Genomic DNA, 22,348 nt, shown 5'->3' with positions numbered 1-22,348 from the left:
GATTATGAAACAGCCCAGTAATAAGGCTATATATCCTTAAGGCTGTGGTGCAAAAGACCGGTTTGAATTAGGGAGAGAAAAAAATTGAATCTCAGTCTCCTCCATTTTAAGTAGCTCTTGTATACATTAAACTTTGTTTCTCACCACGTGTTTAGGGTTTTTGTGACTTTCATGGAGGAAAAAAACCACCTGTAGGGATTTGATTTCATTTCTAATGTGGAATGAGAACATTTGAAAATGACTGTTAAGAGTAGTAGTATCAAAAGAAGGCTATCTGCTTTGTCCCGGTCAGTAACTTAACTGGTTAAATGACTGTTTTCCTCCCTTACTTAAATATACCCCTTTTTATCCCTGATATATAACAAAAAATTCTCTGCAAGTCTCTCAGTGTTGTGGAACAGATAGCATCATTCACGTCATTTTGGCAACATTTCCCCAAATGCCTCCTCCAAAGCTAAGTACACCAGCTTCCCACTCCTACGCTCTCTATTCTTGCTCTTACATTGACCTTCTGCTCACAAAATGGAAAGTGAAGAGAAGAAAAAGATAAATAAAGCAGATTTACAGTGTACAAGTCAGAGGCACTGTGCCCAGTGCAAATCACAGAGGAACAAGTTTATTCTTGGTACAGCTCTATCCATCTCTAATCCCAGCATTCACTTCTTTAGCTATGGTGTATCTGTTATCAAGGCCACACTTGAAAGTGTTAGTTAGATTACATTCTTTAGGGATGAAACCACTCTTTATTTATGAAAAGTACTGTATACAGTTTAACAAAAGAGGAAAGGGACAGAAAGAAAGAGGTAGAGGAGTTTCTTGACCCTTCCTTGGGCTTTTGGCCAATATTTCATACCACTTAAAAGCTTGTAATCAAAGCCTTTGTGCAATACCTTTAAGAATGTTATCTGCTTTCACATCAGTATTGCTACTTTTTCTTTCTACTGAAAGACTAACGTGTAAAACTAAGGAACTACTATTGTCTAAAATAATGAAGAAGGCATCTCAAAAGCTGTTATTACAGGAAATACATTTTTTTGTCTGGGATGGAAAACAAATACACACTCACGCTAATAGTACTCAGGCAGTACTAAAGACTTGCTGTGCTTCATTGTGTAAGAAACCAAAAGTTAATGAAATTCCTGGGCAGATTATAAAAAGTCATCTCCTCTTTCATGCTTCCTTGTTACTGTACTCTTCCTAAGAGAAAGCTGGAGATTGCTCTAGGAGGCGACTGCACACAGAAGGATAGCTGTGACATTTCCTTCCAAAACAATACGTATAGGTGCTGCATTCTACCCATTCCTCTATGCATGAGGGCTCCTACATCTACTTTCAAAGACCCAGCATCCTGCTGAAAAACTGACAGCTAACTTATGCAGATTTGAAACAGTGACACCTTCCATGGCAACCCAGGGAAAAAAAAGCAAAGACAGTATGGGCTTGAGGCACGTGTTAAGCCATGATCCTGATATATGGAATCTCTCAGTTTGTAAGTAGAGGAGAAAGATGGTATGGGAGGACATTCTGCAGTCAATCTCATCCAACTCTGGATTTAACCCTGTAGTTTGTCCTTCTGTACTGTGTCTAGTAAAAGAATTTGGACTTGGAGAAAACACTGTGGAAAAACTGGTAAACATAAAACTATCATTTGGGGGTTTCTGGCTCAAAAATCCATTGTTAATATCAAGCTTTCATCCCTCATATGGGGGCTTCTGGTAGATGGCATCCAAAAGCCAACTGCACCAGAGACATCCACCCACAGCAGACTAGGAGCTAGTCTGTCATCCCTAAAGATCTCCTTGGCAGAAAGCTCTCATGGAAATCTCTTCACTCATTATAAGGAATCTGAATTATTTTTTGCAGCAAAAAAAACAGCTACAAGTGTTCTATAACTAATTAGTATCCACTTGGATAAAATACCACAGTCTTTTGTCTCTTGAGTGAAAAGCTGGGTGTGAAGAATCAGTGCCAAAAGGGGGAAAAAAAATAAAAGAAGAATGATAAAAGAGATTATCCCCATATATTGAAGAAATTTTCCAAGGCAAAAACAGCTAAACTTCTCACAGATAAGAGATAAATTGGAATAAACAGCTGTCAGTTTAAAATAAATATTCTGGATAATGTGCAGGACAGAAATAACTACAGCATCGTCAAGCTCCTTTCTTCTCTTTATTTAGCTGTTCTTGCATGTAGCTCTCAATCTTTGCACTGCTTCAGTTAGCAGAGCATTTATTTCTGATTCAGCTGCATTTGTTAAGACTGTAACAACGAAAGGCATTTCCTGAGAAGCTGCAAGGATGAGCAGAAAGAAAGAACAACAGCTGAGGAAATATGGGACCCTAGTAGTGCTTTTCATCTTCCAAGTTCAGATTTTTGGTTTTGATGTTGACAATCGACCTACAACAGATGTCTGCTCGACACACACTATTTTACCTGGACCAAAAGGTGAGGAAAATCAGGTTACTAATGCTGAGACTAGTACTGATTGAAGCTGTTCTTTTGAAAAGAGAGATGTGGAGGGCTTGTGGCATGGGATGTGGAGGAAAGATCTCAGTTACTGCTATCTGTAAAAGCATCTAGAAAAGTGAAACTGTAATGGGGGAAAATGGCAGAGCAAGGAGATTTGAATTTGTTTCCTTCTTTAGTTTCAGTTACATCTTCTCACATATTTTCATATGGATTAAATGTGTCCTTTTGCAATTTTCTCCAGCCACATAAATCTTCTCTTACTTCTTGTATTCCTCACACAACCAGTATAGTTAGTAGCCATAAACTGAGGAACTTTGTCTGAAAGTAAGCACCTATTTTGAGCAGTTAATAGCTTATTCTGCATATAGTTGGAGAGAGAAGTGCAATATTTTTGATGACTGTAATGACATTATTTACAAATACTTACCTATAAGCAAAGTTCTGCTGCATTCATTCAGACCTGATCCAGCAGCTCCTGTGGAATTAAACAGGACCTTCACTACAGACTTCAAGAAGAACTCAATCAGCTCTAGCGTGTGCATTTCTTTTATCTTCAAAATTCTTTGCAAATATCTAAAAGCAAATTTTCTGCATTAACTTGCATTTTGTGTAACGTATCTAATGTCAGTGGAGTTGCCTGAAGGCACCACAGCTGAAAATTAGGACTATGACATACAAATCTATCTTGCAGCGACAGATCTAAAATCTATATTCAACAGTACAGCTATTGCAGTTTGAACTATTGCTTTCTTTTTAACAGTTCATTGTATTTTTCCATAGGCACCAGAGCATGAGGAAAAAAAATGCAACTGATTTAAATTTTAAGCAGAAAAAAAGATTATCAAGTCAAAAGTATTGCTCCAGACTAATTTGTTTTTACGATGGATTATTCAAATGCATGTTGCTTAAAGGACTATTTTTAATCAGCAAGTTAATTTCTTTATGATTACAATCCAAGCTTTAGCTTTTGCTGCCACAGCATAAATGCAGGGAGATGTAATGATCCCAAAGGGAGCAAGTAGGAGTTTGTTTAATTAATATATGAGTAATGTCAGGCTGAAGAACAAAGTTTGACATAATTGTGTTTAACAAGTCACGTGGCTAATGAGTTGGTCTTTGGACAACATGAGAGTAGTTGGGATTCCAGTTGGTTTCTCTGGTCTATCTGTGACAGGGAGTATTTAAAGGTTAGATATGATTCTCTGCAAGTGTGATACTGAGAAAATCAGGATTTAGCCATTATCAGTTCTACTGCTTCCTGGCTGATAACAAGATACAAGAGAAGCCAAACATCTATTGGCAGGGTCCTCAGTATCACTCTAAAATTGCATTACCACAGCCAAGATCCATGACTGTTAAAAGTGTTGAGCAAATCAACTCTAAACTACTGGCTCAAATCCACTGCAGATCATAAAAATATCTTGCAGTTAACGTGATATGATCCTATAGCCTCATTTCAGTTCCTACCAGATCTGAGGTAGGCAGCTAGCTTTAAGCATCTCTCAATAGCAGACTGATTGACTGCCAGTCACCTGGGCAACTACAGGTTGAGCAGGCTGGGTGTGTGACTGCCCTGCTGCTCTTCAAGCATTCCCTGTAGATGATGATGAAACACATTGACCTATTATGGCAGAAGAAAGCCTATTCAGATCCAGTTTTCCTCTAACTGCTTTGTGCCTAAGGACTCAGAACACACGATCCAAACCCAGGGCCACATAACAGCCACAGGCAACACTTTGCTGTTCAGACAATAGTTAAACCCTGACAATGGGCAAACCTCTGACCTCCTTTGCTGTAAGGTTTATTTTCTGTGCTCCATTTGTTATGCTTCTTTGTTAACCATATGCCTCTAATTTGCTCAGGGTCTTCAGCTATAGTGGAACACAGTGGTGTTCTCACAAGATGGAGGTGTTGAGCTTCCATAGAACACTGGTCAGCTTCTTCTACCACCACAAGCCAGGTTGCTGTTGTGGCAACTTCTTTCTTTTATGTGGACATTAGTATCTAATGGGACTAAGCACCTAGAACTGTAAAGAACTGAACAGCAATAAATAGCTTTGCAAGGCTGTGGTGGCACAAACTCTTTAGTAGGCTAGATTAGTTTATGAGTGAGATTGGCCTCAGTACTACACAGCAGCAGTGCTGCTCTGCCTCTCACACAGCTCAAGGGAGGAGAGAAGGCTAAGGGAGAAGTGAGAATGTTTAGAGAGATTCTGAATTTATCAGCCTTTGTTTCTTGTACTGTTGAAGGTTTCATTACTCACTTCATCATCTAGGCATTCACAGCTGCTACATTGAGCAAGCACTTGACATTTCTGCATTTTCACCCTAAAGATCACCTGTTTGGTGACCTGAAAATCAGCTGCTGGATGTACAAGTTGTTTGTAACTTGTCCAGGTTTATGTGTGTAAGACAAATTCTTCCCCTTCAGAAATATACCCTTTCTTATGCTCCCAGTTGGGGTGTCACACAGGAAGTATGTGATGAGTGATGAGATTAAAAGAAAGGGTAATTCCAGATTGATTATCAGGAAAGTCTTCACAACAGTTATGCCACAGTCACCTGCCCCTGAAGAGTGTCAGCAGAACCAGAAAACACACAGCTAGAAATACTCTGGAAGGATACAATCTCCAAGGAACAGGAGGAAGGCAGTAGATGTCCCTTAAGACTTTTGCACTTTCAGTTACAATGATGAAAGTCCGTCTAACAGTTCAGAATCAGAAATGGAGTTTCAGCCTGACCTCTGCTGGTAACGTGTGATACAAACTCCACTCTTTGCAGTCCATCTGTCTGCTGCTTTGCCATCGCTGGTGAAAGAAAAGGCAAATCAAACCTGTTTCAAAAGAATCATGGAAAGAAAATTTATATATTTTCAATCCAGAAAGAAAGGAGGGGAAAAAAAAACATAAGAAAAAAGCATAAGCTGCTACTTCTCTTCCAGTCTCCTTTTCTATGCAATGCTCAAAGGTCGCTTCTCAAAAACTATATAATAATAACTATATAATATATAGTTATAATATATATATATATATATAAGTATATTCACAGTTGATTAACTAGGACAATAAAGATCAAATTCTGCACTCATTAACTTCTTGGATCAAAACAAAACCAGATATAGCACAAACAAAGCAATGAATTTTGCAGGGAAGCCAATTGCTTGGACTAGCAAGGTTAGTCATGGCCCTGTAGCCTTCCAAGCCTCAAAACAGGCTGGTGGCTGCAGCTTTTAGGAGAAGTATAGGGAAGCAGCAGTTAATGCTATGAGAGAAAAAGCACAAGTTGTTGGTCCATGCTTCGGCCCGAATAAATCAGTCATCAACAATATTAGTAAGGAAAAATACTGAGTCCAAAACTTCAACTTCTAAACTCTCATAAATAGTAGGAACGGGGGTTGAAGAAGAATAGGGACGGCTTTACAGAAGTGTGGAACAAGACTGCAGTTGATTTCATGTGGACTTGTGGGAGCTCAGTGTTCCTGAAGCCTGACTCTAGATCTTGCTATCTGTCCCAAGTCCCAGCTCATTTCCTTTGAAATCCAGACACAGGACTTCAAAGGCCTTGAGTAAGATCCAAGCTGAAAAACTGGAATGAGATGAATACTGAAGAATACAGAGTTTCCCATAGCAATTCAGATGTAAAGTGTTTCCTTACTATTATTTTTGACAAATGGTGCTTATAAACTCTATGACATTGGCTAGCACCTTAAAATAGCATTTACTGTGGTCTCCTGCATAGCTGTCCATCTCTTAGCTTTAATTGTTCTTACGCAATTCCACTCCTGGAAAACTTAAAACACTCTCAGAAACCAGATATGCTGCTATCCACATTTCCTTCCAAAAATAAGAAACTCCTTACCACATCCTATAGGCTGCTCAGACCTATAACTAAGCTTCCCTCTTAGCGCCTCATGTTTGATCTGAAGAGCACCTTATAACTGACACATAATTCTATTTTTCACACATTTTTACCTTCATGTGTTTTAGCATATGCTAAGTTTCTGAAGTTTTTCAGCCTGAGCTACAAAGCATGCAGGAAGGCACTTAAATGCAAGTTCAAAATATATTGGGTTTGTATTTCTTACCAGTGTAGGTTTGATTTTTCATTCAGACCATTGCAGTCCATGCAGTCATCCAGATTAGAACTGGGACAAATTGAAAGGAGAATCAGAAATAATACAAAGTTTTACTGTGTTATTAAGGACATAACATATATCCTGTTCATGCACAAAGTCCCACTGTTTCAAATAGCACAAGCTGGCAGAACTACTAAGAGTTTGAATCTGACTCATGAAATGCAATAGAATGAGGGCTTATTTCTAGAGAAGTCAATGGATGTTTAGAAGCAGAAATCAGAAAAGTGAGCAGAGAATCCAATTTATTCTTGAGATTCTTTGCACTTCACCAGGAAAGGTGACTAAGCCTCCATTATCTAACATGGAGATGAGTGAGAAAAGATAAGAACCTGTGAGCAAAACAATTATATTTCTCCTGGTACAAACTGTGGAGCACTATATGTCTCCTGCATGGCATGAGAAAGAGTGGCTATAGCTGAAGTTACACACTATAGCTGGATGATGCAGTCAGGTTCTTTTCCAAAAACAGATGGCCATCATTCTGACCATAGGGATCTGCCTTCCCCATGTGCAGGCTCAACTGTTTCTTCATCAGACTTCTCACTGAGCTAATCCAGCTCACTTAAAATGGATACGATATGCATTATTAGTGTTCCCCTTCTCATTTCTGTAATTCATTAAATGCAGGGTGAGATGAGTGCTCAACATCAGACAGAGTGAGAGGGAAGTATCAGGTCAGTGCTGAGGGCCGACGGGAAGAGGAATGAGGCAGGGACATTGCGTCAAATTGACTCCACTTAGTTCCAAGACAGCACAAGAAATCCTGCCCTCACTTGTCATATATAGCTTGGAAATAGGAATCCCCACAGCTACGGGAAATTTGCTAAGGATCTAAAGGACACTGAAAGTGAAATTGGAGGAAATCTTGAGGCTTTCCACTGACGTAGCTGTGACACATTTATGCAATGGAAAGACAAACTGTTTTGTTTATTTCTTAGAGTCTGTGACTCCCTCTGGTGACCAAACCTCTCAAATGGATTGTACACATGCAGGTGCTGCAGAGGCTTAGTGAGTACAGGGCTTTTCCAAAGCAGTCAGTTACTCCTGGAAAAGCTTCAAAGCTCCAGAATTACACTTGTCCTTACTCCTTTATTTTAACATTCAGGGCAGTGGCATCACCTCATCTCCCCACAGTGTCTGCAGAGATGGAGAGGGTCCCTGTGCCTGTAGCAGGACTCCAGACATGAACCATGGAGAACAGCAGAGCTCGTAATGTATCACAGGGTACAGCTACATGACAGATTGCATACAAAGCCTCTGTGGCAGGACTCAATGCCTAGAAATGCTAAATGCATCCAAAATAAGTAGTGTAAAGTAGCCACATCCAAAAGAAACAACAAGGTTAACCACCCTCTCTCCCTACAGCATTATCAGCCATGACCCAGCACTTCTCTGCTTTCTTAAACATGGGCTTTAGCCCACCAAAAGAGGATTCTCTGATATTTAACAGGGTGGGTATGCCCTGGAGCATGGAGGTAGGGGCCAGGGGATGTGATGTGTGTTAAACGACTTCAGGTAGTGGCAAAGAACAGGGCACTAAACCTGAGACAGACCCATACAACTTGCTTGGTCTTTCTGCTTCACAGGATGCATTTCAATTGATTCACTGTAAAAGAGAGGCTTAGAGAACACTAGCATCAATGGAGTAGATTTACCCTGGGGGTATTCAAGGAACTGGATGTTGTGTTGAGGGACATGGTTTAGTGGGAGCTATTGGTAATAGATGAACGGTTGGACTGGATGATCTTTTAGGTCATTTCCAACCTTGATGATTCTATGATTCTATGAGTATTTTTGGTCTAGTGAGGAAGTGCAGCTAACTCACACCATGACTTGTCAGCACACATGAAAAACTCTCAGTTAAACCAAGCTGGAGGGTTTTGAGTGCTCCCAGAGACAACAAGCCTGAAACCAGCTCAGGAGTTCCAGTTTTAGACCCCACACAGCCTGTAAAATTGCTCTCACACTGTCACAGGGCTGCATCCACAGATAGGTATGGGCACTATAATCCATCCTGATTCTCTAAGAAGTAGGGTCAGCCCTTGATCACAAGACTTGGGAAGCCACTAAATATAAGTTAACTGCTTAACCTGAATGCTTCCTCCATTTGTGAATACAAACCAGACAACAGATGGCTCACTTTAGGACAGAGCACAGCCACGCCAAAAAGCACCTGGGGATTCTGGTGGATGGGAAGCTGGACATGAACCAGCAATGTGCCCTTGCAGCCCAGAAAGCCAACCGTATCCTGGGCTGCATCAAAAGAAGCGTGGCCAGCAGGGTGAGGTAGGTGATCCTGCCCCTCTGCTCTGCTCTGATGAGGCTTCACCTGGAGTACAGCGTCCAGATGGGGAGTCCTCAGTACAGGAGAGACACAGACATGTTGGAACACATCCAGAAGAGGGTGATAAAAATGATCCAAGGGATGGAACACCTCTCCTATGAGGATGGGCTGAGAGAGCTGGGGCTGTTTAGCCTGAAAAAGGGAAGGCTCCGGGGACACCTGAGAGCAGCCTTTCAGTATTTAAAGAGGAGCTACAGGAAAGAAGGCGATAGGCTATTTGGCAATGTCTGTGGTCATAGAACAAGAGTTTCAAGCTTAAAGAGAGTAGATTTAGGTTAAGTATAGAGAAAATGTCTTTTACAGTGAGGGTGGTGAAGCACTGGAACAGGTTGCCCAGAGGGGTGGTGGAAGACCCATCCCTTGAGTCTTTGAAGGGTCAGGCTGGATGGGGCTCTGTGCAACCTGATCTAGCTGTGCATGTCCCTGTTCATTGCAGGAGAGTTGGACTAGGTGACATTTAAAGGTCCCTTCCAACTCTAAGGATTCTATGATTCTATGATATTTAAAATCTGTGACATAGAAGTTAACCAGCTTGTAGGAATATGAAGTAGAGTGATGGACTTGCTTCACCTATTTGCTACAAGTGCTCCATCCATGCTTCAGATGCTAATGCGATGCATTATCTGAAATCCTTGCAGTAAAAGTTTTAAGGTTACAATTTGCCAATTGGGTTAAAATGTAATCTGATACTTCTCCAAATGTACAGCAGCACACATGAGAATTTAAATTCCAGGCACAGATTACAAACATACGAGGTCAGGATCAGAACTTTTTTTCCCTATAAGACAAGTTACAGAGCGCAAAGCACAGCAGTACAACAATTAAAACACACTGTCCAAAGCACAGCTAGGAGTCAGATTCAGATTTCTGAAGTGTCTATTACAGTGAAATGCTGTCCACATGAAGTCCCAGAAAGAAGAGAAAGATGCTTATTATAAATTAGAGAGAAAGCCAACTCTACCCAGTTAAAAACAAGGTCAACCAACCTTTCACAGTCGCTCCTACCTCTTTGCAAATCACAGCAAAACCACAAGGGGGGAGCATTACCCAAGGATTCATATTTCTTGCCAAAATTTGACATCACTTAACTACAGTTGGGCACAATGGATTGATAATCTTAACACCATACTGTCAAGCATCGGATTTAATTCATTATTAAGCACAAAATGAAATGGTACCACTAATTAATACTCTTGGCTTCTACACTTGCCTACCCTTACCCAGATGTGATACTGGGGGAAAAGCAGGATTCTCCTTTTACAGACAGGCAAATTAGTATTATTTCCATTTCCAGTGTATGGGAGCTAAGGTATATATATATATATATGATACACCACTTTACAACAAGATGAAACGGGTGATAGATTGTCCTTCCCTGTCCCTTAGATTTTCTCATGGCTTGAGCAAAAACTGGGACCTGGTGATTTCTCAAAATGTCCAGAGCAAACTTTCCCACACCTTTTACCCCTTTAACCTGCCAGCTTTCAGTCTAATGATTGACAAGCAAGAACCAGGTTTCATCTCTGGCAACTTCGTGTGTGCAAAACTTGCTCCAAAGTCTCTCAGAAAAAAAAGCCACTGCAGCTTTTTTTTGGCTCTGTATTGTAGCTGAGATTGAAAGAAAACACATTTGGAAAGTAATCACAGCTTCTGTGCGGGTATATTGACTTTCTTTCCAGGGCTGTAAGATTAACTGTCTAAGCAATATTTCTTAATAAATTATTAAAGAAATAAAAGCATCTTTCTTGCACAGAGGCCTTCTTTCTGCAGAAAACATCGGCCTCAGCAGAGCCCTTAACCCAGCAGACACACAGGAGGTAACTGGCTGGGCTGACAGGTGATGAGAACTGCCAGGGTGATAGGCAGAATTCGGAAGGTTCACAAGAATCTGGTTTGCTCTCCCACATGATCCAGGCCAAAGAAACTCTCTTGGCCGTTTCTACACCAGAGCCAGAATTGCAGCATATTGTATGTACATAAGGGAATTCATTGCATAGTTAAGGACTGGAAGTGAAGCCTCTTAGGTGTGCCTCCCCTGTTGGAGAGCACGGCCTACTTCCTAAATAACCTCGTGTTACCCTTCTAGTCAGAACTCATCCAGCTTTCCCAGTCTTTGAATCACACCCTGATTCCTTTCTATTATCACACATTTCCTCCCCTGCTTGAGTTTGCAGACTATGATCACACCAGCTCTTAACCTTTTCCTGGAACCATGTTTTACAAGGTCTTTGTCAGCCTCTGGGAATCTTTTCTGAATTTCTCTCCTACTGAGAAGTGACTCTTACAGTTTTCTCTAGGGCTTCATAGCTGGATTTGGAAAGGACAATTGCTCGGTTTCTCGGTCGTAAATGATGTTTGCATTGAGGTCAACAGCAAAATTAAACTGCAAATTCTCTGGCTCTGCTGTTTGATGACCTCTAGGCAAGAACTCAGTACAAGCAGGCATCTTTCCATCAGCTTGAGGCTCAGACCTACAGCTTCAAGCAGCTTGGCTTTTGGAAATATATATGGATTTCTCAAATATCTTTGAAGAATCAGTGATAATAAAAAGACATTTAAAATTCTCCTGTTGGCTGTTCATAACCTTTTTCCTTTCCAGTTTTGTCCTGTGGCAGCTGGTGTTGAAAACAAAGCAGCCAAGTGTACCAGCACACACAACATGCTGTGTGTCTTCCTTGTCCCTTCCTCTAAGGGGCATTTCCTCCTCCAGTTCAGCCCTTCATCACCTTCAGTTTGGATCACTGCCCACCACCCCCAAGGACACACTGACTAATGGGGTGAGCCTGATCTCCACCAAAGGGTCTCAACACTAAAGCTTTTTGTGGCATTCAGGGACAAACTCAGTCCAGTCCCTATATTCAACATGCAGAGGACCTAATACTGTTTTACATGCTGCAGTTAACACCCACTGCCTCTCGTCTTTCATCACCCCATGGAGCAGCCCATGATAAGCTGCCTGTTGGCTATGAAAGTAGCACAAGGTGAATGAAGAATGGGTGGGTGATGTTTTTCACAAAACAAGAATGAAGAAGATACCCAATGAAGCAATTAATGAATGTGAAAGCAACCATGGGAAACTGCTTTCTCCCCCTCCCCTTTTTATCACAGGATGCTATAGAGACCAAAAATATAAACGGGGTTAAAAGGCAGAAAACTAATCTTTGCAGGGTAGAATAAGCAGTGTCTCTTCACACGTTGACTGGATGCAGCCCTTCAGCCAGGTAAACCCTAATGACTCTGCTCATGGGGAATGGTAACTCTCAACACACTCAGTTCCATGAAAGCTTTCTGCTAGGGTTGGAGATACTGTCCTCAATGAGACAGGTCATTGTTCTTGTCATATAATGCTGAAAAGAGGATCTTGGGATCGAAACTAAGAATACAAATATACAAAAATCATCCCCAGCTGTACCCCTGATTTTCTGTTTTCCTGCATAAACCCAAGAAAGAATTATATGCAGTGTTAAAGTAGATGATATTTATTTCTCACTCCTAATTGCAGTCTTGCTCTTTTAGATTGTAAGATGCTCAATAATTTCTGTAAGTATATACAGTAACCTCTGTAATAGGACCTTGATCTCATTATGGGAAATCTCTGCACTGTGTAACACAGTGAATTTTCCTCCTATAAATACTCTGTAAGTGACTAATTCAAAATAAAATATTGGAGTAACCGCAAAACATGTTTGCTATATTAACATATGCCACCTGCCAAAAAACTGAATGCAAGACTTCTGCTGTACTAAATGCTAAGGTTTGTGTTAAGAACTACTGAGATATATTTATGTTGTTCCTGTTTCTGTTACATCTGAATACCTCAAACTAAAGAATCACAAGGAACAGTTAATAAACCCCAATTGCTTCTGTTGGCATCTGTCCCGGATTTCCCAATAGGCAAACACCTGTTTTTTTATCTGCTTTACAGCTACTAGGCCTTAAAGGACAAGAGTTGGCATCGATGCCATAGAATTGTTACACCAGGACAGTTTCTCCAAAAGGGAAAATTTTTAGCTTTTCCTAATGGTCAGATTTGTCAGCTCTTCTTTGGAAGTGTATCCCATGGCTACCGCACCTTCAATGTGAAACAAAAAGAAATCAGTGGTGCATAAATGTGACTTCCTGTGGATATACAGCTGCATTTACTACACTGGGTGAAATGTATCATGATGTTTTACTTTATGTTTTGTTTTTTTTTTGGAAAGGGGATGATGGTGAAAAAGGAGATAGAGGAGAAGTGGGCAAACAAGGAAAAGTTGGACCAAAAGGACCTAAAGGTATTTATGATGGTTTGTTGGCTATTACAACAATGGTATATGAATATCAATACAGAATCCCAGAATGGCCCAGGTTGGAAGGGACCTCAAGGATCATGAATCTCCAACCCCCCACCACAGGCAGGGCCACCAATCTCCACATTTAATACCAGACCAGGCTGCCCAAGGCCCAGTCCAACCTGGCCTTGAACACCTCCAGAGATGGGGCATCCTCAGCCTCTCTGGGCAGCCTGTGCCAGCACCTCACCATTCTCGTAGTAAAGAAATACGTACAACTGCATTTATTATCAGTGCTGTTCAATGCTTTTCATTCCTTCTGCCCCAGTGGATTTCACAATGCTTGTCAAACATTAATCAGTGAACCTAACCATGCTCTGAACGCTTGGTGCAATTCCTGCCAATACATAATGAGAGTCTGACAATAAATGTAAATAGTCACATAATAAACCAGCACATTGACTGCTGCTCTCTCAAGTGGCAACCATGATTGAAATCCAGAATATCCTCCCAGATCACGCATAGAATTGGAAAGATTACTGTTATGTTAGTGAAAAGATCTTTTGGGTGTAACTGAATTTTGAATCATGATGCTCAAGCAAAACTCAGTCTCAGCTGTCCCTCTTTTACAGAAAAGCAAACTGAGGCACACACTGAGAAACACAAATCCTATGATCAAGTGGGAACATCAGGGCTGAGAGCAAGGAGCATAAGATGTCTCAGGACTCAGCATTATTAAACAAATCTTGTACCTTCCCAGTTACCTGAGCACAGCACTCTGCACCACCAGACAGGACAACATCAGCATTGTTTGTATGCATTAACTCCAAAGGTGCCAATAGTGTGAATAATGCACATCCATATTCTTTCTTCCTTGACAGTGGTCTAATATTTTAAGAGTAATCATAAAGGTTTTTACTTATATAGAATCTTTAAAATTGTCCTGTTATTTCTGTCATAATAACTTCTTTTTTTATTATTTTTAAATGCACTCAGAGGACTTTGCATCTTAACTTTAAATTGATCAGGTAAGATTCAGGTAGATCAAGTTAATAAAAAAAACAAAACCCAGGACACACTTAAGAAGCACCTTGTGATGTTATCTTCAGCGTGAAAACTGAGATTTCCTAAGCTGGGCTCTTACTATCACCCAGCTACATCAGAACTTACACTGCTAACCAGTCAGAAAGGCACCCAGTATTTTTGTGCTCCAAGGACTGGGAAGCAAGCACAGTGCAAGCAGCAGCTCCTTACGTGCACTTGTGCTTCCAGAAGGATTCCCAGCAAAGCCATGAGAACTCCACCTCCAGAACAAAGCAAAAGCTTTTCTCTTCAGTAGAGAAATAGTAATAAAGTAAAATGAAACAGCAAAGAGACGTACTTCTCAGGCAACTTGCTAATGGTATAGTTCAGTTGTGAAGTAAAAACAATATCTGAATACTCACTAGCAGTTTTAGTTTGTATTTTCTATATGAAAATATGAAGTTTCTGGCAGATGAACAGGCAGTTTTATTAAGCTGCCTTGCAGAGCCGTACTGGTCCCCAAGCAGCTGTGATCTGAGCTGCATGCAGCCACAGCAGACCTGGTTTAAGTAAGTGCTGTTTTCTGGCACTGGAGTCACTTTGCTGTTCCCTGCCAGAAGAGTGGGGCTGCCAGCAGCCCTGTGGCTTACAGAAGAGCCTCAGCAGCCCAGATTGGTACAAGTAAGTCTAAACAAAGGCTAAAGCTGTAAAGCTTGCAATGTGTTCATTTATATACTCACACGAGCATATTTGTTGTGTCTGTCTTACACTGGGACTTGCCATGCTCAGGAGAAACAGTAGTAGTGGAGGGGTTGCATCTTGGGGAAGGAATGACAGAAGTCATCCATACTCTTCCTCATATTTCTTCTCTCAGGAAACAAAGGAACTGTGGGGGATGTCGGTGACCAGGGAATGCTTGGGAAAATTGGTCCGATTGGAGGAAAAGGTAAGCCCTGGCCTGGGAATTTTCCTGTGTTTTTTCTTCTAGGTAAATATGTGTTTTGTGTGAGTTCCAGGTATGGAGTATCATCAAACACTGGCTGCAGCTGGTGCTTGCCAAATAAAATTATGTAGAAAGATCAGTGATTAGAGCTAACTGAAATATTTATGTTTCCCACCTGCAATATGTCACTTACTTGGCTAAAAATAGTTTGCTTGATAAGTTAAGAAATCGGTCCTTGGAGATGATAGAAGAGAAAGGGGCAAATAAATAGCACAAATCCTGATACCTCAAAAAGAGAAAGCCAGGTTTGTGCCCCTTCATCCAGTGCATCTCAGAGCCAATACTCAGCTGCTGCTCAGGGTACCACACCTGCATTGTGTGGGAGATGCAAGCAACAAGTGTGCAGGGAAGGAGAAGTGTCAAGGAGATTAAAGAAAGAACTTACATAGCAATGAACAACTACTCCAAGCAAATGAAGATGGACTCCATCTCTACTTGGGTAATCATTCCATGAAGTTATTGCTCTAGCATCCTGAAGAGATTAGGCATTCCTTTTAGAGCTGAAGAAGAAGAAACATTACTTCTGCCACAGTGAGATCTGCCTTAGCAACTCACCAGGGATCCACTATCCTAAGGGGAACTCTGTGGTCTCTAACCAAGCAATTGATCCAGCCATGTGGGTGAGTGGGTAGAACAACACACCCTGTGAGCTTCTTACACCAGTGCCTTTTAGTGAGCCTCTGACGGCCTCCAGCCAACCCCGCTATCAGAGAAGAACAAAAGAATTTGTCCTGGGGGATTCATTTTCAAAACACCTAGACAACCGAACACACAGATATCTATATCTCCTAAAATATTTTCAATCACTGAGGGAAATTAGAATATAAGAATCCCACAGATTGTTTATCTGAAAATAAACCAATGCTCTAAGACTTTAAATCAAGCTGTCAACCTAGCTGTGCAATTATTGGTCCTTTCTACATGGCTCTTTTTCTCTCATTTCCTTTTTCATGTGCAGAAGCAAAGGCCACCAAGTCAGTCTTTCAAACTTACCATTAAGCACTCAAGTTCTTCAGGAAGCAACCCTGAAATTTCAGCAGGGTGCCAAACAATGCTAACTGAAATGCCAATCAGCTACCGACTTCCTTCTTTAAAAGCTAGGACCATATAAAAGAATAACCACATCGAAATGTAGCTTTCAATGAGGGAGAGAATGTATTAACATTAGTTGGCCCTGAAGGTTTTAATTTATAAAAGAAGAACTGACATTATTTCAGACAAAGTCCATCTGCTCCTGAACTACACAGCTGAGACTTTTGACAGCCGTTAAATTATAGCTGAGATCATTAAAAAACGGGCCGGTTACCTGTATTTAGCATGAAATCTGGAGAAGCAATTCTACCATTTTTTTACAATGTACAAAACTAGAGGAAAGCAAGAGGAAAATAAATCATCTTTCCATAAACCGTATCTGAAATGAAACACTGCTCCCTAGTGACCTCATTTTGTGCAGGTGCTGACTGCTGCCCACAAACACATCCTGCTGTATGCATGAATTCTGAGCCTGAGTGCCCATTGGCCTCATCTGTTGCCTTGTCCTGACATGGATCTGATAAACTCAGGAAGGTCCTGCAAGGAACTGAGTGGACAGGTTTCACCTGCTGCAGATTCCTGAGTGCTTGCAGCCCCTTGGGATCATGGTGCAGTTTATATTTAAAGCAGTACCAGGAACCAGCAGCATGCAACATGCCTGTGTTATCGGCGAGTTAGTTATTAAAGGGTTCTCCTTATTTTCATTCACCGGCATTAATCATGGCTTGTTTGACTTGGCACATTGGCCAGTACAGTACATTAAGCCTTCCTATTAGAAGCACACTACTAATATATTATTAAACAGGTTTTTCAGATGTGCTCCCCCTCACATATGCAGCATCTGAGAATATATTTTCCTCTTTATCCAGGTGACAAAGGAGCCAAAGGCATATCAGGGGTAGCTGGAAAAAAAGGAAAAGCAGGTATGCTGGGCATCTGTCTCTGAAGAATGCTTGAATTTGCTTGTGCTAGGTCTTCAATTTCAGGGTTGGTTTGCCTAGAGTGTTACAAAATGTTGAGGCCAATAGACAAACTTCAGAATGGGTGAAACAAACAGGAAAAGCGTGAAAAGTTTTGTTTAGCAAAATGAAGGCTAGTGACATGACCCAGATGGTTCCTCTCAGTTCTAATAACTATTAGTGTTTTCCCACCTTCAATGTTCAACTGTGTTCATTTCTAAGGTATTGCATATGGTTCGTCAGATTGGTTTTTAGTGAGAAACCAATAGCAACTTGTTTTCTTCCTGAGAATTAGAAAGGAAGAAACAAAACCTCTATCAAGACAAATTTCAGTTTAACAACCAAAAATATAACCAAGATTTCAGTGCTTGACAGCTACTAATTACTTGAATTGGCATCAACTATTTCTGTAGCACCACAGCTGCATGCAGCTAACGTGGTCCATCCACCAAGGTTTTTCCAGTCCCACTTCAATGCATACTTTGAATACACTTTCACTGAGAAAGCAGTGGTGATGTTGTATCTGTCAGAAGTCTATGGAATCTGTGCTGTCTGTGGATACAAAGGTGCTGAGAGATAGAGAAGGACTTGGGGGGTCCTGGTGGATAGGAAGCTGTACATGAGCCAGCAGTGTGCGCCTGCAGCCTGGAAGGCAAACTGTGTTCTGGGCTGCTTTAAAAGAGGAGTGGTTGGCAGGGAGAGGGAGGTGATTGTCCCCCTCTACTCAACTCTTGTGAGGCCCCATCTGCAGTACTGCATCCAGGCCTGGGGCCCCCAGTACAGGAAGGACATGGAGCTCTCGGAGAGGATCCAGAGTAGGGCCACTAAGATGATCAGAGGGCTGGAGCACCTCTCCTATGAGGAAAGGTTGAGGGAACTAGGATTGTTTAGCTTGAAAAAGAGAAGGCTCTGAGGAAACCTCATTGTGGCCTTCCAGTACTTGAAGGGAGCATATAAGCAGGAACGGGAATGACTGCTTACAAGGGTGGATAGTGATAAGACAAGGGAGAATGGTTTTAAATGGAAACAGGCTAGATATTAGGAGGAAGTTTTTCAGTCAGAGGGTGGTGATGCACTGGAACAGGTTGCCCAAGGAGGTTGTGGATGCCCCATCCCTGGAAGCATTCAAGGCCAGTCTGGATGTGGCTCTGGGCAGCCTGATTTGGTGGTTTTGGTGGTTGGGTGGTTGGTGACGGCGACCCTGCACACAGCAGGGAAGTTGGAAGTAGATGATCATTGTGGTCGTTTTCAACCCAGGCCATTCTGTGATTCTATGATACCTTTATCGTTTAGATATAACACTGTGACATCATCACGGTAAACCACACATCCACAGTCAGATGGACATGATGATAAGAAGGGCAGGGAGTGTGTGAATGGTACACTGATAGGAGTGGAAGGAAGACGAAAGGCAAACCCTTTCATCTGCAAAAGATAAATAAATTTCTGAGCAGACGAATCCTCTGTCATTTCTGTTGTAACAGGCACAGTCTGTGACTGTGGAAGGTACCGCAGAGTTGTTGGACAACTGAATATCAATGTTGCTCGGCTTAACACATCCATCAAGTTTGTAAAGAATGGTAAGGATCATTATGCATTTGATGTATTTGGTTCTTACAACATTTATCACAGCTATTCTCCCACTACTGCTGTTCTACAGCAGCATACAGGCCAAGACAGAGGGCCCCACTGTGCGAGGCACTCCAAAAACATACAGAAAAGAGGCAGTTTGGCACCTGTAAGAATATAAGCAGCTGGTGAAAGCAACTACAATGCAGCAATGATCAATAGCACAACAGAAATAATTATGAAAGAACAAGGCACAGCTTGCTAACTGCCTCTGCACTGCCAGCCTGTTCACCCTCAGACTCAGTGGTCATACACACAACAAAAGGGAAAAGGTTGTGCCAATTTACTCCATAGAGCCAGAAAAAGCACTAGGAACCTCTTCATCCTGCTGTTGCTGCTGCACAGAAGAGCTGCATTCATTTATGGTGCTCCTCTCATGCCTCCTTTCACTGAAAGCATCTTTCTCTGTAATTAGGGAGATACCAACACCCCAAAGACATGGGTTATAACATGTCATATCTATAAGCAGTGCTGTCAGCAGGACAGTGCAAAACGCCCCACCTGAAAGGACCCACTTCCAGGACTCAGTCTGATCTGCAAATTAAATGTGTCTGAGGCCATTCTCTGGCACCATGGGAAATTACCACACTCTCATCTGTATTGCTAAATCCTAGAGAACTAAGTGCTCCTCTGCTAACTCCTTGACTGTTTCTGGAGTAGCTTCAGAATTCAGGGACTGTTATTTGCCTGAGGCTGAAGCTGTGACCAGGATCACTCCAGCAATCCAACAGCAGGGACAAACTGGCACCAGCTACCCAGGAATGCTTCTTGTCACTGCTTAATTCACTAGGATATCTGCTGCCTGAGAAATCTGCCTTTTAAAGCTGCTTAACAGCCACACTTTCCTTCCTATTCAATGTTCCTTAGTGGCTACATCAGCTGTGAACAACAGGCTCTATTTAAAATGACTTGTTTTAGCAGTTTCTTTGACTTTCCTCTATATGGAAAAGGCCTCAGCTATTCCCCTGCATTCCTATCCCACAGCACTCTCACAATCTAGAACACAATATGGCAATAGTATACAAAGCAACCAGGGTGATCCAGAGTTATTCACTGCTACTTTTCCATTCAGCATACCTTGATTCGGCAACTTCAAGGATGTCCAGTACAAAACAGTCACAGGGGACACATGCCAGACAGGTCTGGATGCACGTAAGGCTCTTGTCATTACTACTGGTAGCATCAGTCTCTGATCATGTCTTTACTGTTCACCCTAAATTCAGTGGTGGGAAAAATTTCCTTATCTTCCTTTCAATAAGGCTAATGTAAAAACAGTCTTGTTGTCATAGTGGAACAGAAGAACTGTCAATAGCTGCAGAAATGCCATTAACATTTTTTTCTTCCCCTTTAAAGTTATAGCAGGCATCAGGGAGACGGATGAAAAATTCTACTATATTGTCAAAGAAGAGAAGAATTACAGAGAAGCCCTGATGCACTGCAGGGACAGAGGAGGAACACTGGCCATGCCCAAAGGTGAGGTGATCAACGCCCTTCTTGCTGACTACATCTCCTCAAGTGGCCTTTTCCGAGCATTCATCGGGATAAATGACATGGAAAAGGAAGGCCAGTTTGTATATGCAGACAGCAGCCCACTGCAGAACTACAGTAACTGGAAGGATGGGGAGCCTCATGACTCCACAGGCCACGAGGACTGTGTGGAAATGCTCAGCACAGGAGAGTGGAATGACTCTGAGTGTCAAGTCACGATCTACTTCATCTGTGAGTTCCTCAAGAAGAGAAAATAAATGTGCCACAAAAGGTATCTGGCACCTGCTGTACACACAATAACCCTCCTCATTCGTCCACTGTAGGGAATGCAGACAAACAAGGATAGGGCTCAATCCAGCAATCACTGGGTTAACCCAGAGTAACTAACGTGACATGGCAGTGACCATAAAGCCAGTTCAGGTCTGCAGGGGGCATCCAGCCAACTGTGATTTTTATTTCATTTTTACGTATAACTGAGAGTGGTTGGGAAGATTTAGGACGCACAGAGGCAAACATGATTTCACTAAATGCAGTGGAGGACTCACTTATCTCTGCTTCTCACTCAATCACCTGTTTGGTTGGCTGAGGTGTGAGGAACAAAGCAGTGGCACTTCTGCAGGTCTGCACAGCTTGCCTGCAACCTAAGAACAGATGAAACAGTTCTAGCCTCTGATGCCTCCAAAAAGCTGAGCAAGAACATAGAAAAGTCCAGCATAGTGAAAACAGTTCAAAGGAAGCAAAGCCACTGCTGTAGGCTGCAGATGGTGCAGAATTTGCTGTCAGAGCCTGGCTTCTCAGTTATCCATGTCAGCATGTCCATAATGGATCAGATTTTCATATCATTGCTAGTACCAAAGGAACACATTCCTGCATACAGTGGAAGAGCTCACATTCACGTGGCTTCTATGACACCACTGCCAGGACTGTTCTGAAGTTCAGGATGCTCCTGAGACACAGTATCTGTTTTACCTTCAGAAGTAAGCCTGGTTTTGTTCTTAGTCTTTCCTCATGCTGCTTAAAAGTCTCATCTTTCCTCACAGCAGGAGGTGCTAGTAAAGACTCCAGGTTCTCTGCAAGAAAGTCTGCATATTTTTTCCCCCACTTGGGACTAAAAAGATAAAAATGCTATCTGGGAGCTGAGAACACTGGCTGCTAGTCATGGTCCAGTCAGTGCACACTGCAGGTCACATTCAGCATTGGGTGCAAAATGTTCTGGATATGAACAACTGGACATGAAGGCAGTCCCACCAGTGAGCAACGCAGAGGGTCAGCTATAAGTCTCCCTTCTGCAGCTGTGTACAGCATTGCAAAGACAATGAGACAGCTGTCACACTTAGTCAGCCTGCTTTTCAAGAGTAAAATCCTGCATACCATTTTCCAGCTGGTAGTTTGCCTTCAAGCTCATCTCTGAGCAATGGCCAACACCGGAGCATCCCAGGAGACTCTGTGACTCAGAGCTACTTTTCGAAGCCAGTTTATCGGCTACTTGTTCTTCCAGAAAACCATTTGTTGCTACCAGGAGTAAATTACCTGTGTTGCTACACACCCTCCAGGAAACTTCAGTCCCAAGAATGCAGGTGTGGGACCACATGTATTTTCATTGCTCCCCAACTATGCTATGAGCATTCTTTCGGCAAACAGCTTTGCTTAGCACAATGTACGTCATCCTGAATAGTTCCCTTCCTGAGAATTTATACTCTCCAACATCAAGCAGAATCGTGCTTTTTAGGATCTACTGTAATAAACTTGTTAAATTATTTGGCCTGTAGAATCGTTAATGAATAATGATAAAGAATTAATGGAAAGTTTCTTGAGGAAAAGAACTGCCTTTTGCTAGGTCAGGTCCAGACATTCACAGTATGTCAGTTCTTTCTAGTCATGAGGAAATGGCACACTAACATTCCAGTGGGGAGGCACAACCACATTAATACTCACCTTCCCACCCTACGCATCCTTACCTGTGACCCAAAACGTTACCAAAATACGTTTGCCAGA

The 22,348-nt window shown here is 41.9% G+C and overlaps 2 protein-coding genes across 5 annotated transcripts in view; one reads left to right on the top strand and one right to left on the bottom strand.

Annotated features, from left to right (window-relative positions):
- The window catches only part of TNFRSF11B (TNF receptor superfamily member 11b), a 66,832-nt gene extending 60,224 nt beyond the window's left edge, over positions 1 to 6,608 (bottom strand). Inside the window, exons 1-3 of the mRNA XM_032442892.2 lie at positions 6,554 to 6,608; positions 5,032 to 5,302; positions 2,897 to 2,944 (exon numbers count right to left, since the gene is read on the bottom strand). The gene's annotated coding sequence lies outside the window, so the exon portion shown is untranslated. The remainder of the gene's footprint in view (positions 1 to 2,896; positions 2,945 to 5,031; positions 5,303 to 6,553) is intronic.
- Positions 2,116 to 22,110, top strand: COLEC10 (collectin subfamily member 10). 4 transcript variants are annotated; one of them, XM_015856223.2, is made up of 6 exons: positions 2,116 to 2,445; positions 13,151 to 13,222; positions 15,117 to 15,188; positions 17,147 to 17,200; positions 18,721 to 18,816; positions 20,219 to 22,110. In XM_015856223.2, the coding sequence occupies exons 1-6, from the start codon at positions 2,298 to 2,300 to the stop codon at positions 20,608 to 20,610; spliced, it is 834 nt and encodes a 277-aa protein (XP_015711709.2). In that variant the 5' UTR covers positions 2,116 to 2,297; the 3' UTR covers positions 20,611 to 22,110. The 4 variants fall into 4 exon arrangements, with proteins under 4 accessions (XP_015711709.2, XP_015711713.2, XP_015711711.2 ...); XM_015856225.3 differs by lacking the exon at positions 13,151 to 13,222 and having other exon boundaries at positions 2,168 to 2,445; XM_015856224.3 differs by lacking the exon at positions 17,147 to 17,200 and having other exon boundaries at positions 2,168 to 2,445.
- The last annotated feature ends 238 nt before the right edge of the window (positions 22,111 to 22,348 follow it).

The sequence above is a fragment of the Coturnix japonica genome, chromosome 2 (assembly GCF_054131305.1).
Source record: "Coturnix japonica strain WE chromosome 2, WE-NBRP24, whole genome shotgun sequence".
Classification (NCBI taxonomy): Eukaryota; Metazoa; Chordata; class Aves; order Galliformes; family Phasianidae; genus Coturnix; species Coturnix japonica.
The sequence above is the reverse complement of the archived record's forward strand: the minus strand, read 5'-3'. Positions and strand labels throughout refer to the sequence as shown.

Coding starts and splice junctions, on each gene's coding strand:
- COLEC10 (XM_015856223.2), top strand. CDS start 2,298: ATGAGCAGAAAGAAAGAACAACAGCTGAGGAAATATGGGACCCTAGTA. Junction 17,201..18,720: donor TGGAAAAAAAGGAAAAGCAG/GTATGCTGGGCA, acceptor CTGTTGTAACAG/GCACAGTCTGTGACTGTGGA. Junction 18,817..20,218: donor CATCAAGTTTGTAAAGAATG/GTAAGGATCATT, acceptor TCCCCTTTAAAG/TTATAGCAGGCATCAGGGAG.